The following is an 18,209-nucleotide window of genomic DNA, read 5'->3' on the forward strand; positions in this document are numbered from 1 at the left end:
GCGGGCGGACGGACCCCGCACACCTCGGCAGTCGCAACAAGGGCCAACGCGAACCACAACCCCCCCCCCCCCCGACTCGTCGGTGATTCGCGTAGAGGCCTGCTGCCCCCCCCCCTCTCGCATTGTGGCGAACAAGACGCGGGACGGGACGACGGCGTGCACGCCCGGCCGGCCTCAACTGCGGGGCCGGCCGCTACAGGCTCGAGCGTAGGGTTCGGCGGCGCGCGCGTTCGTTCGGCTCGCAGACCCACGGGCACCACAATCATCTCACGACTTGACGCTGTCAAGCAGCAATCCGTAGATTTAAAAAAATACAAATATCCAGGCATTTTCTCACACCGAAGCTCGCCCCGTTATGTCACAATCCACTCGAAAAATTCCGTTTTAGTTTATATCATCTGCAAGTATATTAACATTCAGCACTGCGTCTAGATAGCATTATTTAAATTACATTTCGCTGCATTGTTTCTTCAACGTAAGGATTCGAAATTAAAAATAATTAAGTCGCTCGGTGTACGCGTGGAGGTCTAAAAGACTTGGCAACCAAAGTCAAGGAAAATAAAATCTTACGGTACAAAAACATGACCAACTCAAATCACAAATGCCAAGCAAATATACGGGAAAAAACCCCCACTTTTTTCCCCCCACTGCATATTAAACGCCTATGCCTCAAACAACATCAATATACGCAACAGTTAGTGCAAATGTATAAAAACGGACAGTTAAATTCCAAAGGGCAAGGTCATGATGCGGGGAGGGGTTGGGGCACCTACAGAAGCGGCAGCGAGACGCGAGCGAGCGAGCAGCTGAGCTCTCGGTGCAGTGCCGAGAGCGAGGAGACGCGGCTCATCGACGCCTCTCTCCCCCTCCCTCCTTCCCTCTCCACCTGCTCCTTCCATCTTCACTCTTCACTCTCAGTCTCTCCCCTCTCCCGTCTCGCCTGGCTCTCAAGTTCTCCGGCTGTCCGCGGACCTCCCCCCTCCTCTACCGCCCGCTGCTGCTCCTCCTCAACCTCTGCGCTCCGCCGGCTCTCATTTGCTCGGAGTCTTACTCGCTCGCGCTCCATCTCAAATCCCCGCTCCGCGCCGCTTTCCCTTCACCCCTGACCCCTCACTCGCGCTGCACCCCCCCCCCCAGCCCACCGCCTCGCTCCCCTCCCCCCCCCCCCCGCTGGAGACGCGGGGACCGCGTGGGAGCGCGACAGGGTCCCCTCGGCTGTGCTGGACGGGAACGCGGGTGGCTGCAGAGAGACAGCGAGTCTCCACTCTACGGCTGGAACTGGCTCAGGAACTCCAGCGCCGTGTCGTAGCAGAAGCGGTATTGCTCCTGTGGACATAAGAACAACAGCAGCACGCATCACACGCCTGCAAGGCGGCAACCTCGAGACTGGCACATAGCGTATGTTCCTGATCAGATCTGCCGTGGTGTGAACGGTAGCACAGAGGACCTGCAGTTCAGGGGTCCGCTGGTTGTATTCCATCGACTGTCACGGCAGTCTTAAAACAATTGTGGGGCAAGTTTCTTTAATGTCCCCACCTCTGTCCACCGAGCGGTATAAATGGGCACACCATGGTTCGTCTGTGACCCACGGGTTGTATGTAGTGAAGTCACGTGCGGGCACTCCCACCTCTGCCAGCACGTGTGATCAGCGTAGAGTAGTAGGGAAAATACCCTCTACAGCTCCATTTAGTGGAGGCCCTTCCACCAGCAGTGGTGTGAGCGAGCAATTGCAGGGCTGCGCCCTTGCTCTTACCCTCTCAATGGGGCTGCTATGATAGACTGGACTCATTATTCAAATGTAGGTTTCAGAATCAAAATCTGAATATTTATTTATACTGCAGGAGGAATCCCATGAGCTATAAAGCTCTTTTTCACAGATGTCCAGTAAACATGGCCGGTGTCCGCATTGAGCATTTCTTCCGTCAACGTTTCACAATGCGCTACTGCAGACATCCTCAGCAGTTGAATCGAGAGAGGAAATGCCCAATACAGAAAACCACAACTCGTATTTCAAGTAGCTGCAAAAAAAATAACTCGCGTGAAATTCCTTACTTGGAAACATTTGCCTTAAAACAAACTCTACATGAGGCAGGCATCTTATAGTCCTACACCCCATTTCCACTGCACAGCTGAGCCATGCCGGGGCCGTACCGAGCTCGCTCGGCACGCGGCTCAGGAAGTGCCGGGTTGGTTTTCCACTGCAAAAGCCGAGCCGTGACACTGGGTGAGTCGGGACACAAGCAGGTGACCACAATGGCGCGGTGCCCTCACGGTGTGCCGACTGACACCAACGTGTGGACCAAAACGATTAATTACCGGCCCTGGTCATGCATGGCCCAAGCCAGACTCGGACATCTTGCGAGGCCGGTTTTATGGTTTGGATCCGGCTCGGTTCAGCAGTGGAAAACCACTCGTACCGACAAGCCACTGTGCAGACTCGGCTCGGATGTACGAGTGGGAAAAGAGGTGATGTCAGTCTGTTACCCGGTTTAAACAAAGGAGTGACCGACCGACACATAGCAGCAAGATGCACTTTTCCGAGCCAATTGTGAGCATCGCACCCCGCACTGCCACTCGCTTAAAGCACAACGGAGGCTTTCAGCCTCGATTACGGCTGTCAAGACGTCGTCCAGCTGAGAAACTGAAATTAGACACAAGCTTAAGCGTTTCCATTACTTTCACCCTTAACATCTATAAACTCTATGTGACATCATTAATACGTAAATGAGAAGCTTCAAACTAAGCCCAATAATAACTTGGTGTGGCTTCTGACTTCTATGTAAATATATATTTACACAAATACATTATTTTGGCCTCCTTTTGTAGACAAGAAATTGACTCGGATTACAGTCCAATTTGATTTCAAATGCTCCTGCGATTGCCACCCGTTCCACATGCAAAGGAGCACACGCATGTCAACGGCTTCTTATCAGTTTATAAATAAAGGAGCTGATTGACCGTTCTAATTTGATTCCTGTTTATTGTCCTTAAGCCACCAGCATCACCGGCATCGATCGGCCTCTCGTAAACCGCGGTGGCCGTCGCGTCCCACGCCTGCTCGTAAACAAGCCGGCAGCCATCCAGCAGTGGAGAAGAGCCGTGTCCTCTCCCACCGCCGGAGTCAGGCCTGCGCAGGCCGGAGCCGTTTCCCGCGGTGTCGCAATGCGACAATCTCCCCTGGCTCCCGCTCGGTCGCTCCACCTCCACGGCAGAAGTGTCCTCGGTCACACGTTGCCCTGCCCAAGCCCGCTCACGTTCACCAACTCAATGCGATTTATTGTTTAATGTGGCGCGGTGCAAACCGTCAGGCATATCACCGATGACTGCCCCAATACAGCACGCGTACTCTGGTGGAACAAGCCGACTCCCACTCAGCTACCACCTCGCATGCCTTGGAGTCGCTTACAATGTTAACAATACAATTGTAGCCTGCTGTGTTATTTTTTAATGCTATACAAACAAAGAAGTCAACGTGATGCTTCTAACCGGCTTGTGCTCTCTAAGTCATGTACCTCTTCCTGTCTCTTTGAGCGATGCCAAGCATGCACTTCTCTCTAAGTGCATTTTTGCAACATTTTCAGGTTAGTGTTTTTTTATGCACCACTGTTTTGCCAATGTCTATATTCATCACCCACATGCCAAAGCAGGTAATAGGCGGTGACTGAATATCTGCAATTGTGCCATGAACACCAAGAGCCAGATTGTCACACGTTGGGTGAGAGGATGAGTGTTACAAATTTGGAAAAGCCGAGGGTGGCAGAAGGAAGGAAGCGATGGCGTGGTGCATTGTCATCAAAGGCTCTGGCCACAATGACCCTCGAGCTTCAATTATTTCAACCATTTTCCAGATGGGGCAGTGGCGTTCAATCCGTCCCTGGTGGTGTCTTTGTTGCGTCACCGCCGCGCTGAGATAGCCACTCAGCTCAGAATTTCACCCCTGTACACTTTGAAGTAGCCCACATGGCAGGTTTGTGACAATGCGTCTGTTAATATCATCATTCAGTGCCAATGCCCTTGTGTCCACAGTCCACAATTCTTTTGCCAATTTGCGTTTGAAGGTCACCCACTTAAATAGCCTTCACACACACACAGACACAGACCAGTGCTTTCCACACTGTAAGGTCCGCCAGGAGATAGCGGCAGATGGACGGACAATTGAGTCTGTCTGTGTGGAACTTTGAGAGACAGCTTTCTCCAGGCACTCTGGGGGCTTGTGCTTTTTTGACCGTAAAAAAGAAGTAAGCGGGCTTGGTCAGGCAGGAGATGTCACTGGATGGGACGATGGCCGGTGGTCAACACTAACAACAGATTGGCAGCCAAAGGAGGGAACCCACCCATAGGGCGATCGCTGTGGAGATGAAGCAATAGCATCGGCTCGTGCGCAGGTGCTGGATGAGATTGGGACATCGCCAGACTGAGACGGTGACAGCTTTTGGGAGACATTCATCCAGCAGTGACGATGATCACTCACAGATCTTGCCGCACATGAATCCAAACACTCGTTACAGTCGCGAGACTCGGTGAGGCTTTCCTGTCCAGGAAAGGGCATTAATTCACCTGGCCTCTGTTGGTTCCCACTCTCAAACTGGCTACACACTGGGAGTGATACGTTTCATTGGGTTTGATATTCATTTTACAAATGCATATACCGCATGTATGTTTGCGTACACGGTGTCATTGCCACGTATGTGTTAATGACACCCTGGACGCAGTTGCAAACGGGGTTTTCCATTACGAGGGATTTTGCAAGGGTGAAATATTTGGAGTAAAAATCCGAACGCTCCCGAAGGCGCGGCGAGCAGCACGGTGTACGGCGAGCCGGGTCTAGGGTGGCTTTGGCGTCTATCTCCGACCCCGCATTTGTGGAGGTCCCATCGCCACCACCGGACCCTCTCTAGAGAGCTCAGCAACCTCTCCTCCTGTCTCTCTAGAGAGCTCAGCAACCTCTCCTCCTGCCTCTCTAGAGAGCTCAGCAAGCTCTCCTCCTGTCTCTCTAGAGAGCTCAGCAAGCTCTCCTCCTGTCTCTCTAGAGAGCTCAGCAACCTCTCCTCCTGTCTCTCTAGAGAGCTCAGCAAGCTCTCCTCCTGTCTCTCTAGAGAGCTCAGCAAGCTCTCCTCCTGTCTCTCTAGAGAGCTCAGCAAGCTCTCCTCCTGTCTCTCTAGAGAGCTCAGCAAGCTCTCCTCCTGTCTCTCTAGAGAGCTCAGCAAGCTCTCCTCCTGTCTCTCTAGAGAGCTCAGCAAGCTCTCCTCCTGCCTCTCTAGAGAGCTCAGCAAGCTCTCCTCCTGTCTCTCTAGAGAGCTCAGCAAGCTCTCCTCCTGCCTCTCTAGAGAGCTCAGCAACCTCTCCTCCTGTCTCTCTAGAGAGCTCAGCAAGCTCTCCTCCTGTCTCTCTAGAGAGCTCAGCAACCTCTCCTCCTGTCTCTCTAGAGAGCTCAGCAACCTCTCCTCCTGTCACTCTAGAGAGCTCAGCAACCTCTCCTCTTGTCTCTCTAGAGAGCTCAGCAACCTCTCCTCCTGTCACTCTAGAGAGATCAGCAACCTCTCCTCCTGCCTCTCTAGAGAGCTCAGCAAGCTCTCCTCCTGCCTCTCTAGAGAGCCCAGCAAGCTCTCCTCCTGTCTCTCTAGAGAGCCCAGCAAGCTCTCCTCCTGCCTCTCTAGAGAGCTCAGCAAGCTCTCCTCCTGTCTCTCTAGAGAGCTCAGCAAGCTCTCCTCCTGCCTCTCTAGAGAGCTCAGCAAGCTCTCCTCCTGTCTCTCTAGAGAGCTCAGCAAGCTCTCCTCCTGCCTCTCTAGAGAGCTCAGCAAGCTCTCCTCCTGCCTCTCTAGAGAGCTCAGCAAGCTCTCCTCCTGTCTCTCTAGAGAGCTCAGCAACCTCTCCTCCTGTCTCTCTAGAGAGCTCAGCAAGCTCTCCTCCTGTCTCTCTAGAGAGCCCAGCAAGCTCTCCTCCTGCCTCTCTAGAGAGCTCAGCAAGCTCTCCTCCTGCCACTCTAGAGAGCTCAGCAAGCTCTCCTCCTGTCACTCTAGAGAGCTCAGCAACCTCTCCTCCTGCCACTCTAGAGAGCTCAGCAAGCTCTCCTCCTGCCTCTCTAGAGAGCTCAGCAAGCTCTCCTCCTGCCACTCTAGAGAGCTCAGCAACCTCTCCTCCTGCCACTCTAGAGAGCTCAGCAACCTCTCCTCCTGCCACTCTAGAGAGCTCAGCAAGCTCTCCTCCTGCCACTCTAGAGAGCTCAGCAAGCTCTCCTCCTGCCACTCTAGAGAGCTCAGCAACCTCTCCTCCTGTCTCTCTAGAGAGCTCAGCAACCTCTCCTCCTGCCACTCTAGAGAGCTCAGCAAGCTCTCCTCCTGCCACTCTAGAGAGCTCAGCAAGCTCTCCTCCTGCCACTCTAGAGAGCTCAGCAAGCTCTCCTCCTGCCACTCTAGAGAGCTCAGCAAGCTCTCCTCCTGTCTCTCTAGAGAGCCCAGCAAGCTTTCCTCCTGTCTCTCTAGAGAGCCCAGCAAGCTCTCCTCCTGCCACTCTAGAGAGCTCAGCAAGCTCTCCTCCTGCCACTCTAGAGAGCTCAGCAAGCTCTCCTCCTGTCTCTCTAGAGAGCCCAGCAAGCTTTCCTCCTGTCTCTCTAGAGAGCTCAGCAAGCTCTCCTCCTGCCACTCTAGAGAGCTCAGCAAGCTCTCCTCCTGCCACTCTAGAGAGCTCAGCAAGCTCTCCTCCTGTCTCTCTAGAGAGCCCAGCAAGCTCTCCTCCTGTCTCTCTAGAGAGCCCAGCAAGCTTTCCTCCTGTCTCTCTAGAGAGCTCAGCAAGCTCTCCTCCTGTCTCTCTAGAGAGCCCAGCAAGCTCTCCTCCTGTCTCTCTAGAGAGCCCAGCAAGCTTTCCTCCTGTCTCTCTAGAGAGCCCAGCAAGCTCTCCTCCTGTCTCTCTAGAGAGCCCAGCAAGCTCTCCTCCTGTCTCTCTAGAGAGCCCAGCAAGCTTTCCTCCTGTCTCTCTAGAGAGCTCAGCAAGCTCTCCTCCTGTCTCTCTAGAGAGCCCAGCAAGCTTTCCTCCTGTCTCTCCTGCGCTTAATTTTTTTTTTTGGGGGGTGGTCTGCAGAGATCATTGCCAAATCAGCCGCGAAATGATCGTCCTCTCGAGATATCCCGCTGACCCACTTACATCGTCTGTTGCCCCCCGGCTGTCTTCATTACCCGGCTGACTATCGATGCCAATGGCACGGTGACAATGCAGAGCTCCCAGCACATCCCCTTGCTACTGGTGGCACAGCTCATCCATCATAACCCCCTCCAGCACCAAATGGAACTCAGACCTCCGTGTGCGTGCGTGTGTGCTTGCGCGGTTGCGTTGGTTACTGTGGGGAACGCTAGCAAGGTATGTATATATGTTGAACTTCTTTTGCGCTGTACATAGCCAATCATGCTAATGGACGGTGCGGGGGAAGGACAATAAACTTAACACAAACAGCAGTTCTAACATCAGTGGTGATTTTCTGAGCCTCAACCTTAAGCTGACTCAGCCTTAAATCAGTAGCTGGTGCGATGTGTAAACATCAGCACTCGGGAGACAGAGTTGGCCGGAAGTGCTGGTGACCACACCACCCTCGCATGCACCGTGAAGACGATAATAGTTGCTCGCTGCAGCACTTGACCCAACACTCTGTATAGCCTACGCGGGGATTCTTTGTCTTTGTGGTTTTTAGACGACGTATTGCAGGCGCACTGGAGAAGCTGTAGCGTGTGCCCCTACCCTACAAGGGACTTAACACGTCAGAGCCGCTGGCACACACACACACGCACGCACGTGCTCTTTATCCATGCCACGTGATGCACTCCACCACCGTGTTTGCCCCACAGCAACATCATTTTTAGCCAAGCGATTAGCGCGTGTCTGTTCCGCTCGCTGAGCACTTCCACGGAAGCTTGAATTTGATTTCACACGGAGCCCCCTCGAATTTGCAACGGCGGTGCAGATGGGTTTTTATTATTCTCATTATCATCATCATGGCTCTTGCACACAGGCCCAAAGGTGGTCAGCAGTGTTCAGCACCGCTAAGGGGACAATCGACCACAGTTTCGATGTTGCAATCGAGATGTATTCATACATCTCACAGCAGCGCAACACCTCGTATTAGAAAACAGCCCACAGAAGTGGATATCACAGAGCTAACTCCAGATCCCTTCTGGTCCACACAGCACAGCACTTTTCCACCCATTATGCATGAAAGTAATATTCATTGTAAGACAGTCACCTACATTTAATTCCCAGAGGTGGAATTTCACCGAATTTAGCGCAAAACCCAATTTAATGGGGTGGGGTTTATTGTGCAGTGACTGGGCTGTGGCCACCAGATCGCTGCGCTTGAGAAGCCGGTTTTACTTACAGGCAGCCAAAACTGGGATTCGAACCCAAGTATGGGCCCAGCAGCCATCGCCCCTCACCCCGCGTCCACGGCCGCTGAGTGGCTCCGTGTTCGCCCGCCCGCCCGCCACTCACCAGCGTCTCCACCATGTTGGGCTTGTTGTTGCGCAGCGTCTTGACGGCCGTGAACACGTCGGCCACGCTCTGACCCTTCACCATGTCGCACAGGATGCTGACGGCGCAGTACGTGCCGCTCTGACCGCCGCCGTTCCTGCCAATGCCGAGCCACGCACGCCAGGGTCACAGTCACTCTCCGTCCGCCGAAAGTCACGACGATCGTTCGTATCCCCTCCCGTGGTCCTCTCGGCTCGGTCCACCCAGACGCTACCGATTGCCGGACGGCAGCACGGAAGCCTTCGAGCCGGGCTCTTGCGGGGCTCACGGACCGATGAGCTTGACGTCATGGCCAACTGAACCGCAACGTGGTCTGCCCCAGAGCCTATTTGCGCCACAGGGAATTGACGTTTGAGGATTATTTTTCATGCGTCCTGTGACACTCCCATTTTTGTGCCGATTTTTTTTGTTTGGCTTTTACCATTGTGGTAACCCGGGTCAATCTTGCCAATGAGATTCCTCTATCCTGGTCCTCTTGAGTTCTCTCCCTGGTTACACAAAATCAACTTGAAACTGGAACCTATGGCTACACACAAACCCTCAATAAGACGCCATGCTTGTTTATTAAAGTCAATTCTCCAAGAGGTTAATGTGTATATATGTCATATTCTTTGGGGCTTTCGGTACACAAGCGGTTGTGTTGCGATCAAAACGTCGTAGTTTTTTGTTATTATCTTTGGACCTATCTACGTGACTTTACCGAAAGACCCAAATAATATGAATTCCTGCAGTCACGAAAGCTTTAAGTCAAGACGTATATATATCACTTGACATGCAAGGCATAATGGGAGGAACAATCCAATTGTCACGATCTCCTGTGTCGCAGTCTGTAAACCACCTTGTGTGTAATATTACTCTTGCTCATGTCTCCAGCCTGCACACATTCCGGTCTGCTGAGTTTCGAGTCGATGTCATCACGAACGTTCCGTTCCCGCTCACGACTCACATTTATCCATCACTGCAAGCACGCAAGCCGCACCAATCGGGTACGAGGTGGATAGATTGTAGAAGTTTACAACAACAGTATATATTGAATTTTAGCACACCCATTCACTTCCGCCCAGAGTTTAATTTCAACCTGGAAAATATTTCTGAACCTAGCACACAACATCCAATATACTGTACCTCTTTCGCTACTGTTGGGGCTCCTAGTCACGTGCCTAACTACGCCGTTCTGCCAGTGCCCTTGAAACTATTCGGTGAGAAATTAATCCCTGCTGCTGTCGCTGCAAGGACCTCTCATAGCGACAGAAGTGGGGTAAAGCGTGCGTGGACGTGTCGCTTCCCGCCATCGGTATTCCCACTCGGCAAGCAACCGGTTCCGCGGGCCTGCCCGAGGCAGCCTGAGGCTCCGTAACGCAGAGACGACGTGACATCGCCATCTCCTCTGCCCCGCCACTGCACTCGTGCAGCGAGCTGCAGTTGCCATCTCGATGAGGTGCACAAAAAAAGCTGGGACGCATCACGCAATTGAAGGATGTCTCCCAATATCAGACGTGGGGAGAATGGTGTGTAAGTGTGTCGCCTTGAGCGGTGTTTTATCACGAAACCGACTGAAAACCGAGAATTTGAACGTTCTGGGGAAGGTTTTCAGATTTCTCAGGACAGCAGCAGCCACCTCAACAGGAGTGATCCGGGGGAAAACCTGGACGGGTGGCAACCCCACACTCCCACACCCCTCCTCGACAGCCAGTGAAAGCAACGCAGGCGAATTGTGAGTCACTTTGTCCTCGTGCTGGTGCCAGGACACGGCTTCCTCCCGGCCGGCCAGGAGGGGGACGCGGGGTGCTCAAACGCAGAGCCTCGGAGAAAGCGGCCGTTTACAACGACAACAAAAATGTTCCCGCTCGATGATGGACGGCGAGGCGCGCCTGACAGGGTGCCGTGCTCACCCTCGCCTGATTGACATGGGAATGAATTATGCAAAATAGAAAGGCCGAGCGAGCTTTTCATCAGCTCTCATAAATATTTCGAGAACATATAAATGTTGCACGCAGACTTTATGCTCATAACTGTCCGCATTACAACGATGTATCAAGCGTCGTCTGTTTTGCAGCGTTTGCTTACGCCTGCGCATGTACGTGTGGAGGTCTGGCCTTGACATAAACAGAGCGCCGGGTCAACAAAGAATGTGGAAGCTCTTGGAAGTAATCCACGGTAATGACCCTGTCACTCGTCAGCCGTGACTCGATTGTTACGCAACGGTTTACGACGCATTCACAAACTTGGGAAAAAATCTGTAAAGTTTCCCTGCACTTGTAAATATTCAACGCCGCTCGCAGCTCTGAGATTTGGCAGCCACCCTCCGTGCCCAGCCCCTCTGGTCACCGCCATGCGGGCAGCGAGCAACTGCTCGCACAGGAGGAGGAGGCTTGCCACCTGTCTCACGATCGCCCTCTCTTTCAGATAGCTGTCCTGGGAAAGCCGTAAGTCTTCCCGGAAAACTTAGATAATTTTTTTGTCAGTTCTATGAAAAAAATACACCACTCAGGAAAATCCATTTACCTGTAGATCTCACCTGCTCAGATACTGGCAGATCGTTCTTCTTGTCCATGACATGAGTTTTTTACTAAGTGAGCAGCAGGGCCGGTTCCAGCTCCTCTTGGTACATGAGTTCACCGCTAAGGAAAGTGAACTTTTGATTTAAAGCTTTCGTGACTGCAGGGATTCATATTCTTGGTTCTTTCGGTCAAGTCACGTAGAAGGGAAACAATAAAATAAGAAAAATATAAAACAATTAAATTCTCACGACGTTTCGACACCTGATGATGATTGCTTGTGTTGCAGTCGAAACGCCGTGAGAATTTTATTGTTTTATATTTTATTATTTTATTATTTCCCTTCTACGTGACTTTACCAAAAGAACCAAGAATAGGAAAGTGAACTTGCTTGGGCCAAAAGGGACATTCGGTGGTGCAGGGCCCAGCCCGGCAGCCTGGCGGGCCACCACGTGTGAAGACACAATCTCAGTCACGGCTGTCGCTGCAAACGGCCCTTAGTGACAGAAGTGACCACGATACGTCTCGGTCCCTTTGTACCCACAGAGGTAGCAGCCACCCTCGCGAGCGATAACTCCCCACGGGCACGACGAGCCCGTTGGGGCCATCAAGTGCGAGCGGCCGCACCGCGGCTCGTTAACCCCGTGGGGGGGGGGGGGCGCAGCGCCGAGGGACCAACCCCTGCGCTGTGGATGAATCATCTTACTAGGGAGGAGTGGGCCGGGGGTGGGGCGGCAGCCTACGTGGAACCAAACGAGTGTCCCCCCCCTGCCCACGCGCTCGCTGCTTTAATGAACGTGGCTTTGCAGAGGCCGCGTGCAAATTGGTGAGAACGCGATGCTGTGCACACACGATTTAGATGCAAATTCTGACTGAAAACTTTTCCGGCTTAAGGGGCAGGCAGTGTCAGAGTCAAGTCACCGTCACACCGCCGCGATATTACACGTGAGATTAAAGGTGCCGCGAGACAGTTTAGAAGGGGGATTGCAAATCCCGTCGATGGTCGGGCCGGAGCTCGCTTTGCAACACAGCTGTTAACGACGAGTAGTAAATCTCGCAAAATGATGTTTGCAAAGTGCACAACTATTACATTACGCTGTGCCTGTGCTTGTAATTATGGGATTAGATTTTCCGGAACATTTCAGACCGTGTCACTCTAGTGAGTGCGTGTGTGTGAGCTCGTACGTTTCAGCATACGTGCATCTTAAGCGTGTGCGCGTGCAGTGGTGGCGTTGTGGTCAACGCGCTGCACCAGACCCCCACGGGCTACCGTTCGTTGAGAATATCTGAGCTGGTCCCGGGCATCCCATATGTCGACTCAGCCTTAAATAAGTGTTGTTAACATCAGCACTGGGGGGAGACAAAGGCAGCCACGTCAACCCCCCTTGTTGCCGTGCCGGCCTGCTTTGGTGGTCCCTACCGGCTACTTAGCCAACGGTCTGTTGAAGGCTACACGGGGGATCTTTATCTGTGTGTGTGTGTACATGTCAGTGTGCATGTGAGTGGCTGTATTTTTATGCGTTTCTAGGAATGTATGCGCATTTATATGTAACAAAGAATGCATGTGTGTGCGTGACTGAGAGTGCTTATGAATGTGTGTGTGGGGAGCGGTAGTGTCGCGGTTGGCGTGCTGGACTACGAACCCGGCGACCAGAGTTCGATTCCCACTCACGGCCAACTCCATTGGTGAGTATCTGAACCGGTCCTGGACCTCCCCGAGGCCGACTCATCCTCAAATGAGTACCTGGTGTGATGTTTAAACATCGCCACTAGGGAGACAAAGGCGGCCGGGCGTGGTGCTGGCCACCCACCCCCTCGTGTGCTTTTCCGGCCTTCATATGTGCTCGTTAACCACACTTGTCTCAACCGTCTGTTAAGGCTATCTAGGGGATTTTTGTCTGTGTGCCTGCGTGAGTGTGTGTGTGTGTGAGTGTGTGAACATCACTCGAGCCCAGAGCTCTACAGCAGCACCACAAACCGTGAGAACACGGCCCGAGAGTAGTTCAGAGTAGCCGCCTCCTCTCAAAGCCATCTGTCCGAGGCGGACACGGGAAAGTGCCGATAAACATCGTGTCGCTGCAGAAACCAGAGGTGGATTGCGAGGGATCCGAGTCGATGACGCTGGTTACACTGTTGCTTGCGTAGCTACCGGAGCATCGCTGGTATTGATCCACCCTTCTCCGTACTAATGGAGCTGGCGTGCGTGAGTGCATGAGCGCAGTACTGACACGCCTGCAAATCTGTCCCGGCCACTGACACGCTCTGCACTTCTGCAAGCCAACGCAATCCTTCGTCGGTGCCTGATGATGCAATTGTGTCATCGCCATCAACAAACGCCTAAAAAAAAATGCGGCCATGAAATGAAGTGCTGCGCATCCTCGCAATATTTATACGCAACGGTTCAATGGTTATTTAAAACATGCTGACATGCCGTCCCCTATGAAGCTCAATGTATGGCAGAACAACAACATCCTCTTGACTTTATCTCGGTGTGAACGATGGCTAATTGGAACGAGAAATCGGCCATTGCTCATTGAGAACCGTTTGACTTTCAGCTTCGTAAAAAATCGGCACCAGAGGCGGAACAAAAACATCAAAGGGCTTCATGTTGTGTTTTGCCGTCGCGTGCAGCCAACGTTTTAACAGGATTCCCTGCAGATCATGCGGAGTGAGCAGAGTGTGCGGAACAGAGTGGGGGCCGTGGATGAACGTAAACGGAATGCCCCTGAGACGCTATTCTTCTCCTCGGTCAATCGTTCCCACTCTTGCGTGCGCTCGGCTGCTCAGATTTTTCTTTCTCCGCGAACTTCTTCTGTTGTGTGCCACTCCTCCAGCCCTCTCCACTACGCTCGCATCTCGTTTTCTGCATCCTCCCATCCCAGCCTCGGTCTCGTCCCTCCGCTCCTCATGGACTACACCACTGGCACCCTCATCTCGACATACGCTATGAACATTTGTAAATGCACATGTGCGCACGTTGTCCATACGTCGATGTTCACGGGTAGCAGTGGTGAGCGTACCGCGCCACAAACCTTGCAAACCCGAGTTCAATTACCGCTTGCGGCCAACATCGGTGATAAACATCTGAGATGGTTATGGGCCTCCCTTAGTTTGAAGCACCGAGCACGGTGTGTAAACATTATGTCTGGGGAGACAAGAGTGGCCCCGACGTGACACACGGGGGATCGGTGTCTTGAACCGTGTGTGCGGCGCGTATCCTCACAGGCAGTGCACGAGCGTGCGGCCCTCCTCCTCGGCCAGCTGGTCCTGCCAGGCCCCGACGCGGCCCACCAGGCGCAGGAAGGAGGCGGGCGAGGTGGGCACGTCGCGGTGCGACGGCCAGCCCAGGTACTGGAAGTGCTGCACCTCACGATGCCCGTCCTGCGGCTGGGGCGACAGCGGAGACCGTTAGGCGACAGCCAACCCCAAAGCTCCCTGCGACGAGCGGGAAGGTCGTCTGACGAAGCAAGCGTCACAGTCGGCCGCGGTCGATCTACCGCCAGGCGAAGTCCAACAAACAGACCGTTGGGGCGAGCACCTATGAAGGCCGGAACGGCACACAAAGGGGTGGGTGGCCAGCACCACGCACGGCCGCCATTGTTTCCCCCGTGGCAACGTTTTTACACATCGCACTAGGTACTCATTTGAGGCGAGTCAACCTAGGGGAGGCCCAGGACCAGTTCAAATAATCGTCACTGGTGTTGGCTGTGAGCAGGAATCGAACTCGGGTTGCCTGGTTCATAGCGCAGCGCGCTAACCACGACACCACCGCTCCCCAAAAGTCCAACATACGTACGTGATGCTCGACCCATTTTAAAATGTTTCCCAACATAATGAATTAACATTTGGATAATTACTCCAAACGAGTGAGTATATTGACCTCTATATAACCAGCAGTAATAATAATGATGCCAACGACATAACACTGTTTGCAGTTGTGCGCAATTCGTTTATTGCACACACACGCGCGCGCGTGCGGTAAACAGCTTGACTATTCACGGCTCCGCCGTCAGATTTAACGAGACATTTTAGAGGTCAGAGGCAACCAGCGGAGCTGTCGCCAACCCTGGCCCAGGCGCCATCGCATGCATATGTGGGAAATGGCAAGCGCTTTTCTCAGCCGCTGAGCTGCTACAGATGACAAGAGCGGCTTCAATAAATAAAAACTCATTTCCAGGATGGCGACGCTGAAGCGTTGAGAGCACACGAATATAAAAATAAAAAATATATATATACACGTCAAACTTTATTTTATTTTTTTTTGCCCTGGCCACACAAATGTTAGAATGTCACTCAGCACCGATTTGAAATTGTAGCTGCTGAATAAATAAGACTTGCAATGTTAGATTAGATGCGATTGGCAAGTTGGCTTTGAACGCCGTGCATTCAAAGTAAAAGAAAAAAATCTTCCTGTAAGTGGCAGGAGTCACCAGCGTGAGACTCAAAAGGAAATAAATTATGGAAAATTTCACCTTCGGAGCAAGATTAAGCAATCGCATTACCGTCTGCATAATTGACAACGAACAGTGAGTGCATTGTCAGATTTAACGACCCTGAAATTAATAACTGTGCGCTCCCCCCCCCCCCTCCCCATTTGATTAGCAAAATTGCTCCCGGTTCCTAAAAATAAAATACAAAACATGCCACTTTCTCGAACCGAATTCACAAACAAAGCACACAGACGGAAAAATAGCGCGAGCATCTCGTGAAGTGTCATCATCGCCCCCCCCCTGGTCCCATTGCACGTCACGGGCTCGCCGGCGTTCGCCCGGGGCGTGGTCCCGTCGCATTTACCCTGGAGACGTTGCAGATGCGGAATATCCGCGAGATGATGTCCACGTCCTTGCAAGCGGACAGGATCTCCACCTGCACGGGGCCGTACTGCAGCATGCCCTCCTCGGGCCAGTACTGCGGGAAAGTCTGTCGGCAGAGAAACAGCCCCCTCTTAGCCAAGCGGCGGTGCCGGGCACGGGCAAAGCGAAGCAAAAGGGCAGGGTTCTGAAGGAAGTCGAGGACCTTCGCATATGTAAAAAAATCGGGATGCACAAAATATCAGCTAAACATCAAATCCTAATGAACATAACGAGATAATGAACATGCAACCCCATTCGATCTGTTAACTCTCTTGTCTGAATATCTATTCTCTCATCTTACTACATCTCTGTTGTTGTCTATATTTCTCTCGTCTCGGTAGATATCCACGTCTCCCCTGTGTATATCTTCTGTCACCCCACTAGGAATTTATGAATTGAAAAGGAGGAGCCCTAAAAAAAAATGTTTCTGCTTAGGGCCTCCATTGGGCCGGCTCCAGCACTGCGGTTACAGCGTCGAGCGGAATACGCAAGTGACAGATATTAGAGCTGTCTGCTCATTCAAAACACAGCTTTCCGGGGGAACTCAGGTCCCAGTAAAAAAAAAATCAATTTCAGCCACAACTCTTTGGGGGATTTATTTATTTTTCTTCCACAGAATATATTACAATATACACGGGGCAGGCCAGGAGACAATTAGTCGCCAGATGGGATCGGCGCCCTGTGGAATTGGTCGCGGTGGTTAGCGGCAACCCAGGGCTCAGGGCGGTGTCATCTCTGCAGCGCCAGGGGGGATGGGAGACGCGGGGCAACGCGCAGTGGCGACAGATAACAAATAAAAAGTTAAAGTCTCGCAGTCCTCCAGAATTGACGGTGCAGCACTTGCACTGTACCAGCACCGGTGATGCCAATTACCCACGCGCCACCACGCTCCGCGCTGAACCCTTCGCGTGTGCTCTATGGCAGGTGGCAGTGTTGGAACACACATTGTCAATTGCCTGTCCAAACCGTTTCTCTTCCTGCCAGGCTCTACAATTACGATAAAATGTGGGTTTAAGCAGGATTTAAACACGGCCACGTCTCAAAGCGCCATGCGGAAACCGCACGTGCGTGCAGTGTTGAGAGAGCAGTGACAGTTGGAGCAGCAAAGCAAGATCTTGAGACGGGACGTGACTCGGCGCGTGGAGTGGACATCACGTACGGCTGGGGGGACAGAGAGTTCCTGACCGCAGGGTCCATCAGAGGGGAATGAGCGACCTCACACTGAGTGGCGGTTGCCTGGGGACTTCAACAGAACGCCTTGGTTGCTGGAGCGGTGCGTGCGGGAAGGGGAGCAGAGTGAACCGAGAGTGGTGAGGTGGACGGGCGAGTCCACACAAGATCTTTAAAGGTGGGGAGTGTGATCTTGAAAGTAATCCTGGCCTGGGTTGGGAGCCAGCGGAGCGATCAGAGTATTGGGGTCCTGCAAACTTTGTGAATATTATTAATGATGTCGCTTATCCATCATAGAGTTTTTTTTGGGTTATGTCATGTAAATATATAAATGTGTCGTTAAAACCCGCCACCACCCGACACAGCCAACTAGTAAGGGTTGTCACGTAAACCACCATCACCCCACACAGAAAATTGCTCTTATCAAGACGCTAATTCATCGAGCTAAGAAAGTGTCAGATGGTGACAGTCTGAGACGTGAAATTCAACATGTTAAAGAAGGGCTGCAAATTAACGGTTACAATGATGCACAAATCAACAGAGCATTGAATGCCAAATCCAAATCAAATATCACGAGCATTGAAACTGCCCAAGTAATTAAAACGATCAAAATACCATACATTGCGGGAGTAACTGATAAACTCGCCAGATGTTTGAAAATACAAAACAGAATCTAATATCTGGTACAAAATATGTGTTACCGAAGCTATCAACAGAAGGTGTGTATAGGATTAACTGCACGTGTGGTAAATGTTATGTTGGGCAAACAGGACGAATGATCAGCACGAGACTAAAAGAACATCAGAGAAATATTAAATTCTCACAAATGCAACTGTCAGCAGTACCAGACTACACGTGCCAACAAGGACACTCAATTGATTTTGATGTTGAAGTTCTGTGCAAAACTAGCTACTACTGGCTAATACTAATTAGAGAATCGATCGAAATTGAAATAAATCAAAATAACTTTAACCGTTCGGATAGCTACCGCCTTAGTGCTGCGTGGAAGCGAATCATCAAATAATACATTATTTAAATGCATGCCTACAAAGGGCAGCGTACTTAAATAGGGATTGACGTTGGTCGGGCTATTTTAATAAACACAATAGACAGGAAGGACAAGTTCAAAAGGCTCGCATCATGCACACGCATCATGTACGTTGACTCAGTAATC

General features: G+C 52.0%; 1 protein-coding gene across 4 annotated transcripts in view; it reads right to left on the reverse strand.

The window, feature by feature from the left end:
* Positions 1-285: 285 nt before the first annotated feature.
* Positions 286-18,209, reverse strand: part of LOC144725064 (receptor-type tyrosine-protein phosphatase kappa-like) — a 201,470-nt gene continuing 183,546 nt past the window's right edge. For all 4 annotated transcript variants that reach the window (XM_078604519.1, XM_078604518.1, XM_078604520.1 and 1 more), the window contains 4 exons: positions 15,807-15,932; positions 14,236-14,399; positions 8,476-8,611; positions 286-1,326 (listed from right to left, as the gene is read on the reverse strand). In XM_078604519.1, the coding sequence (XP_078460645.1) occupies positions 1,267-1,326; positions 8,476-8,611; positions 14,236-14,399; positions 15,807-15,932 (486 nt within the window). In that variant the 3' untranslated portion in view covers positions 286-1,266. The remainder of the gene's footprint in view (positions 1,327-8,475; positions 8,612-14,235; positions 14,400-15,806; positions 15,933-18,209) is intronic.

Source organism: Lampetra planeri, chromosome 22, assembly GCF_965212315.1.
Source record: "Lampetra planeri chromosome 22, kcLamPlan1.2.h2, whole genome shotgun sequence".
Classification (NCBI taxonomy): domain Eukaryota; kingdom Metazoa; phylum Chordata; class Hyperoartia; order Petromyzontiformes; family Petromyzontidae; genus Lampetra; species Lampetra planeri.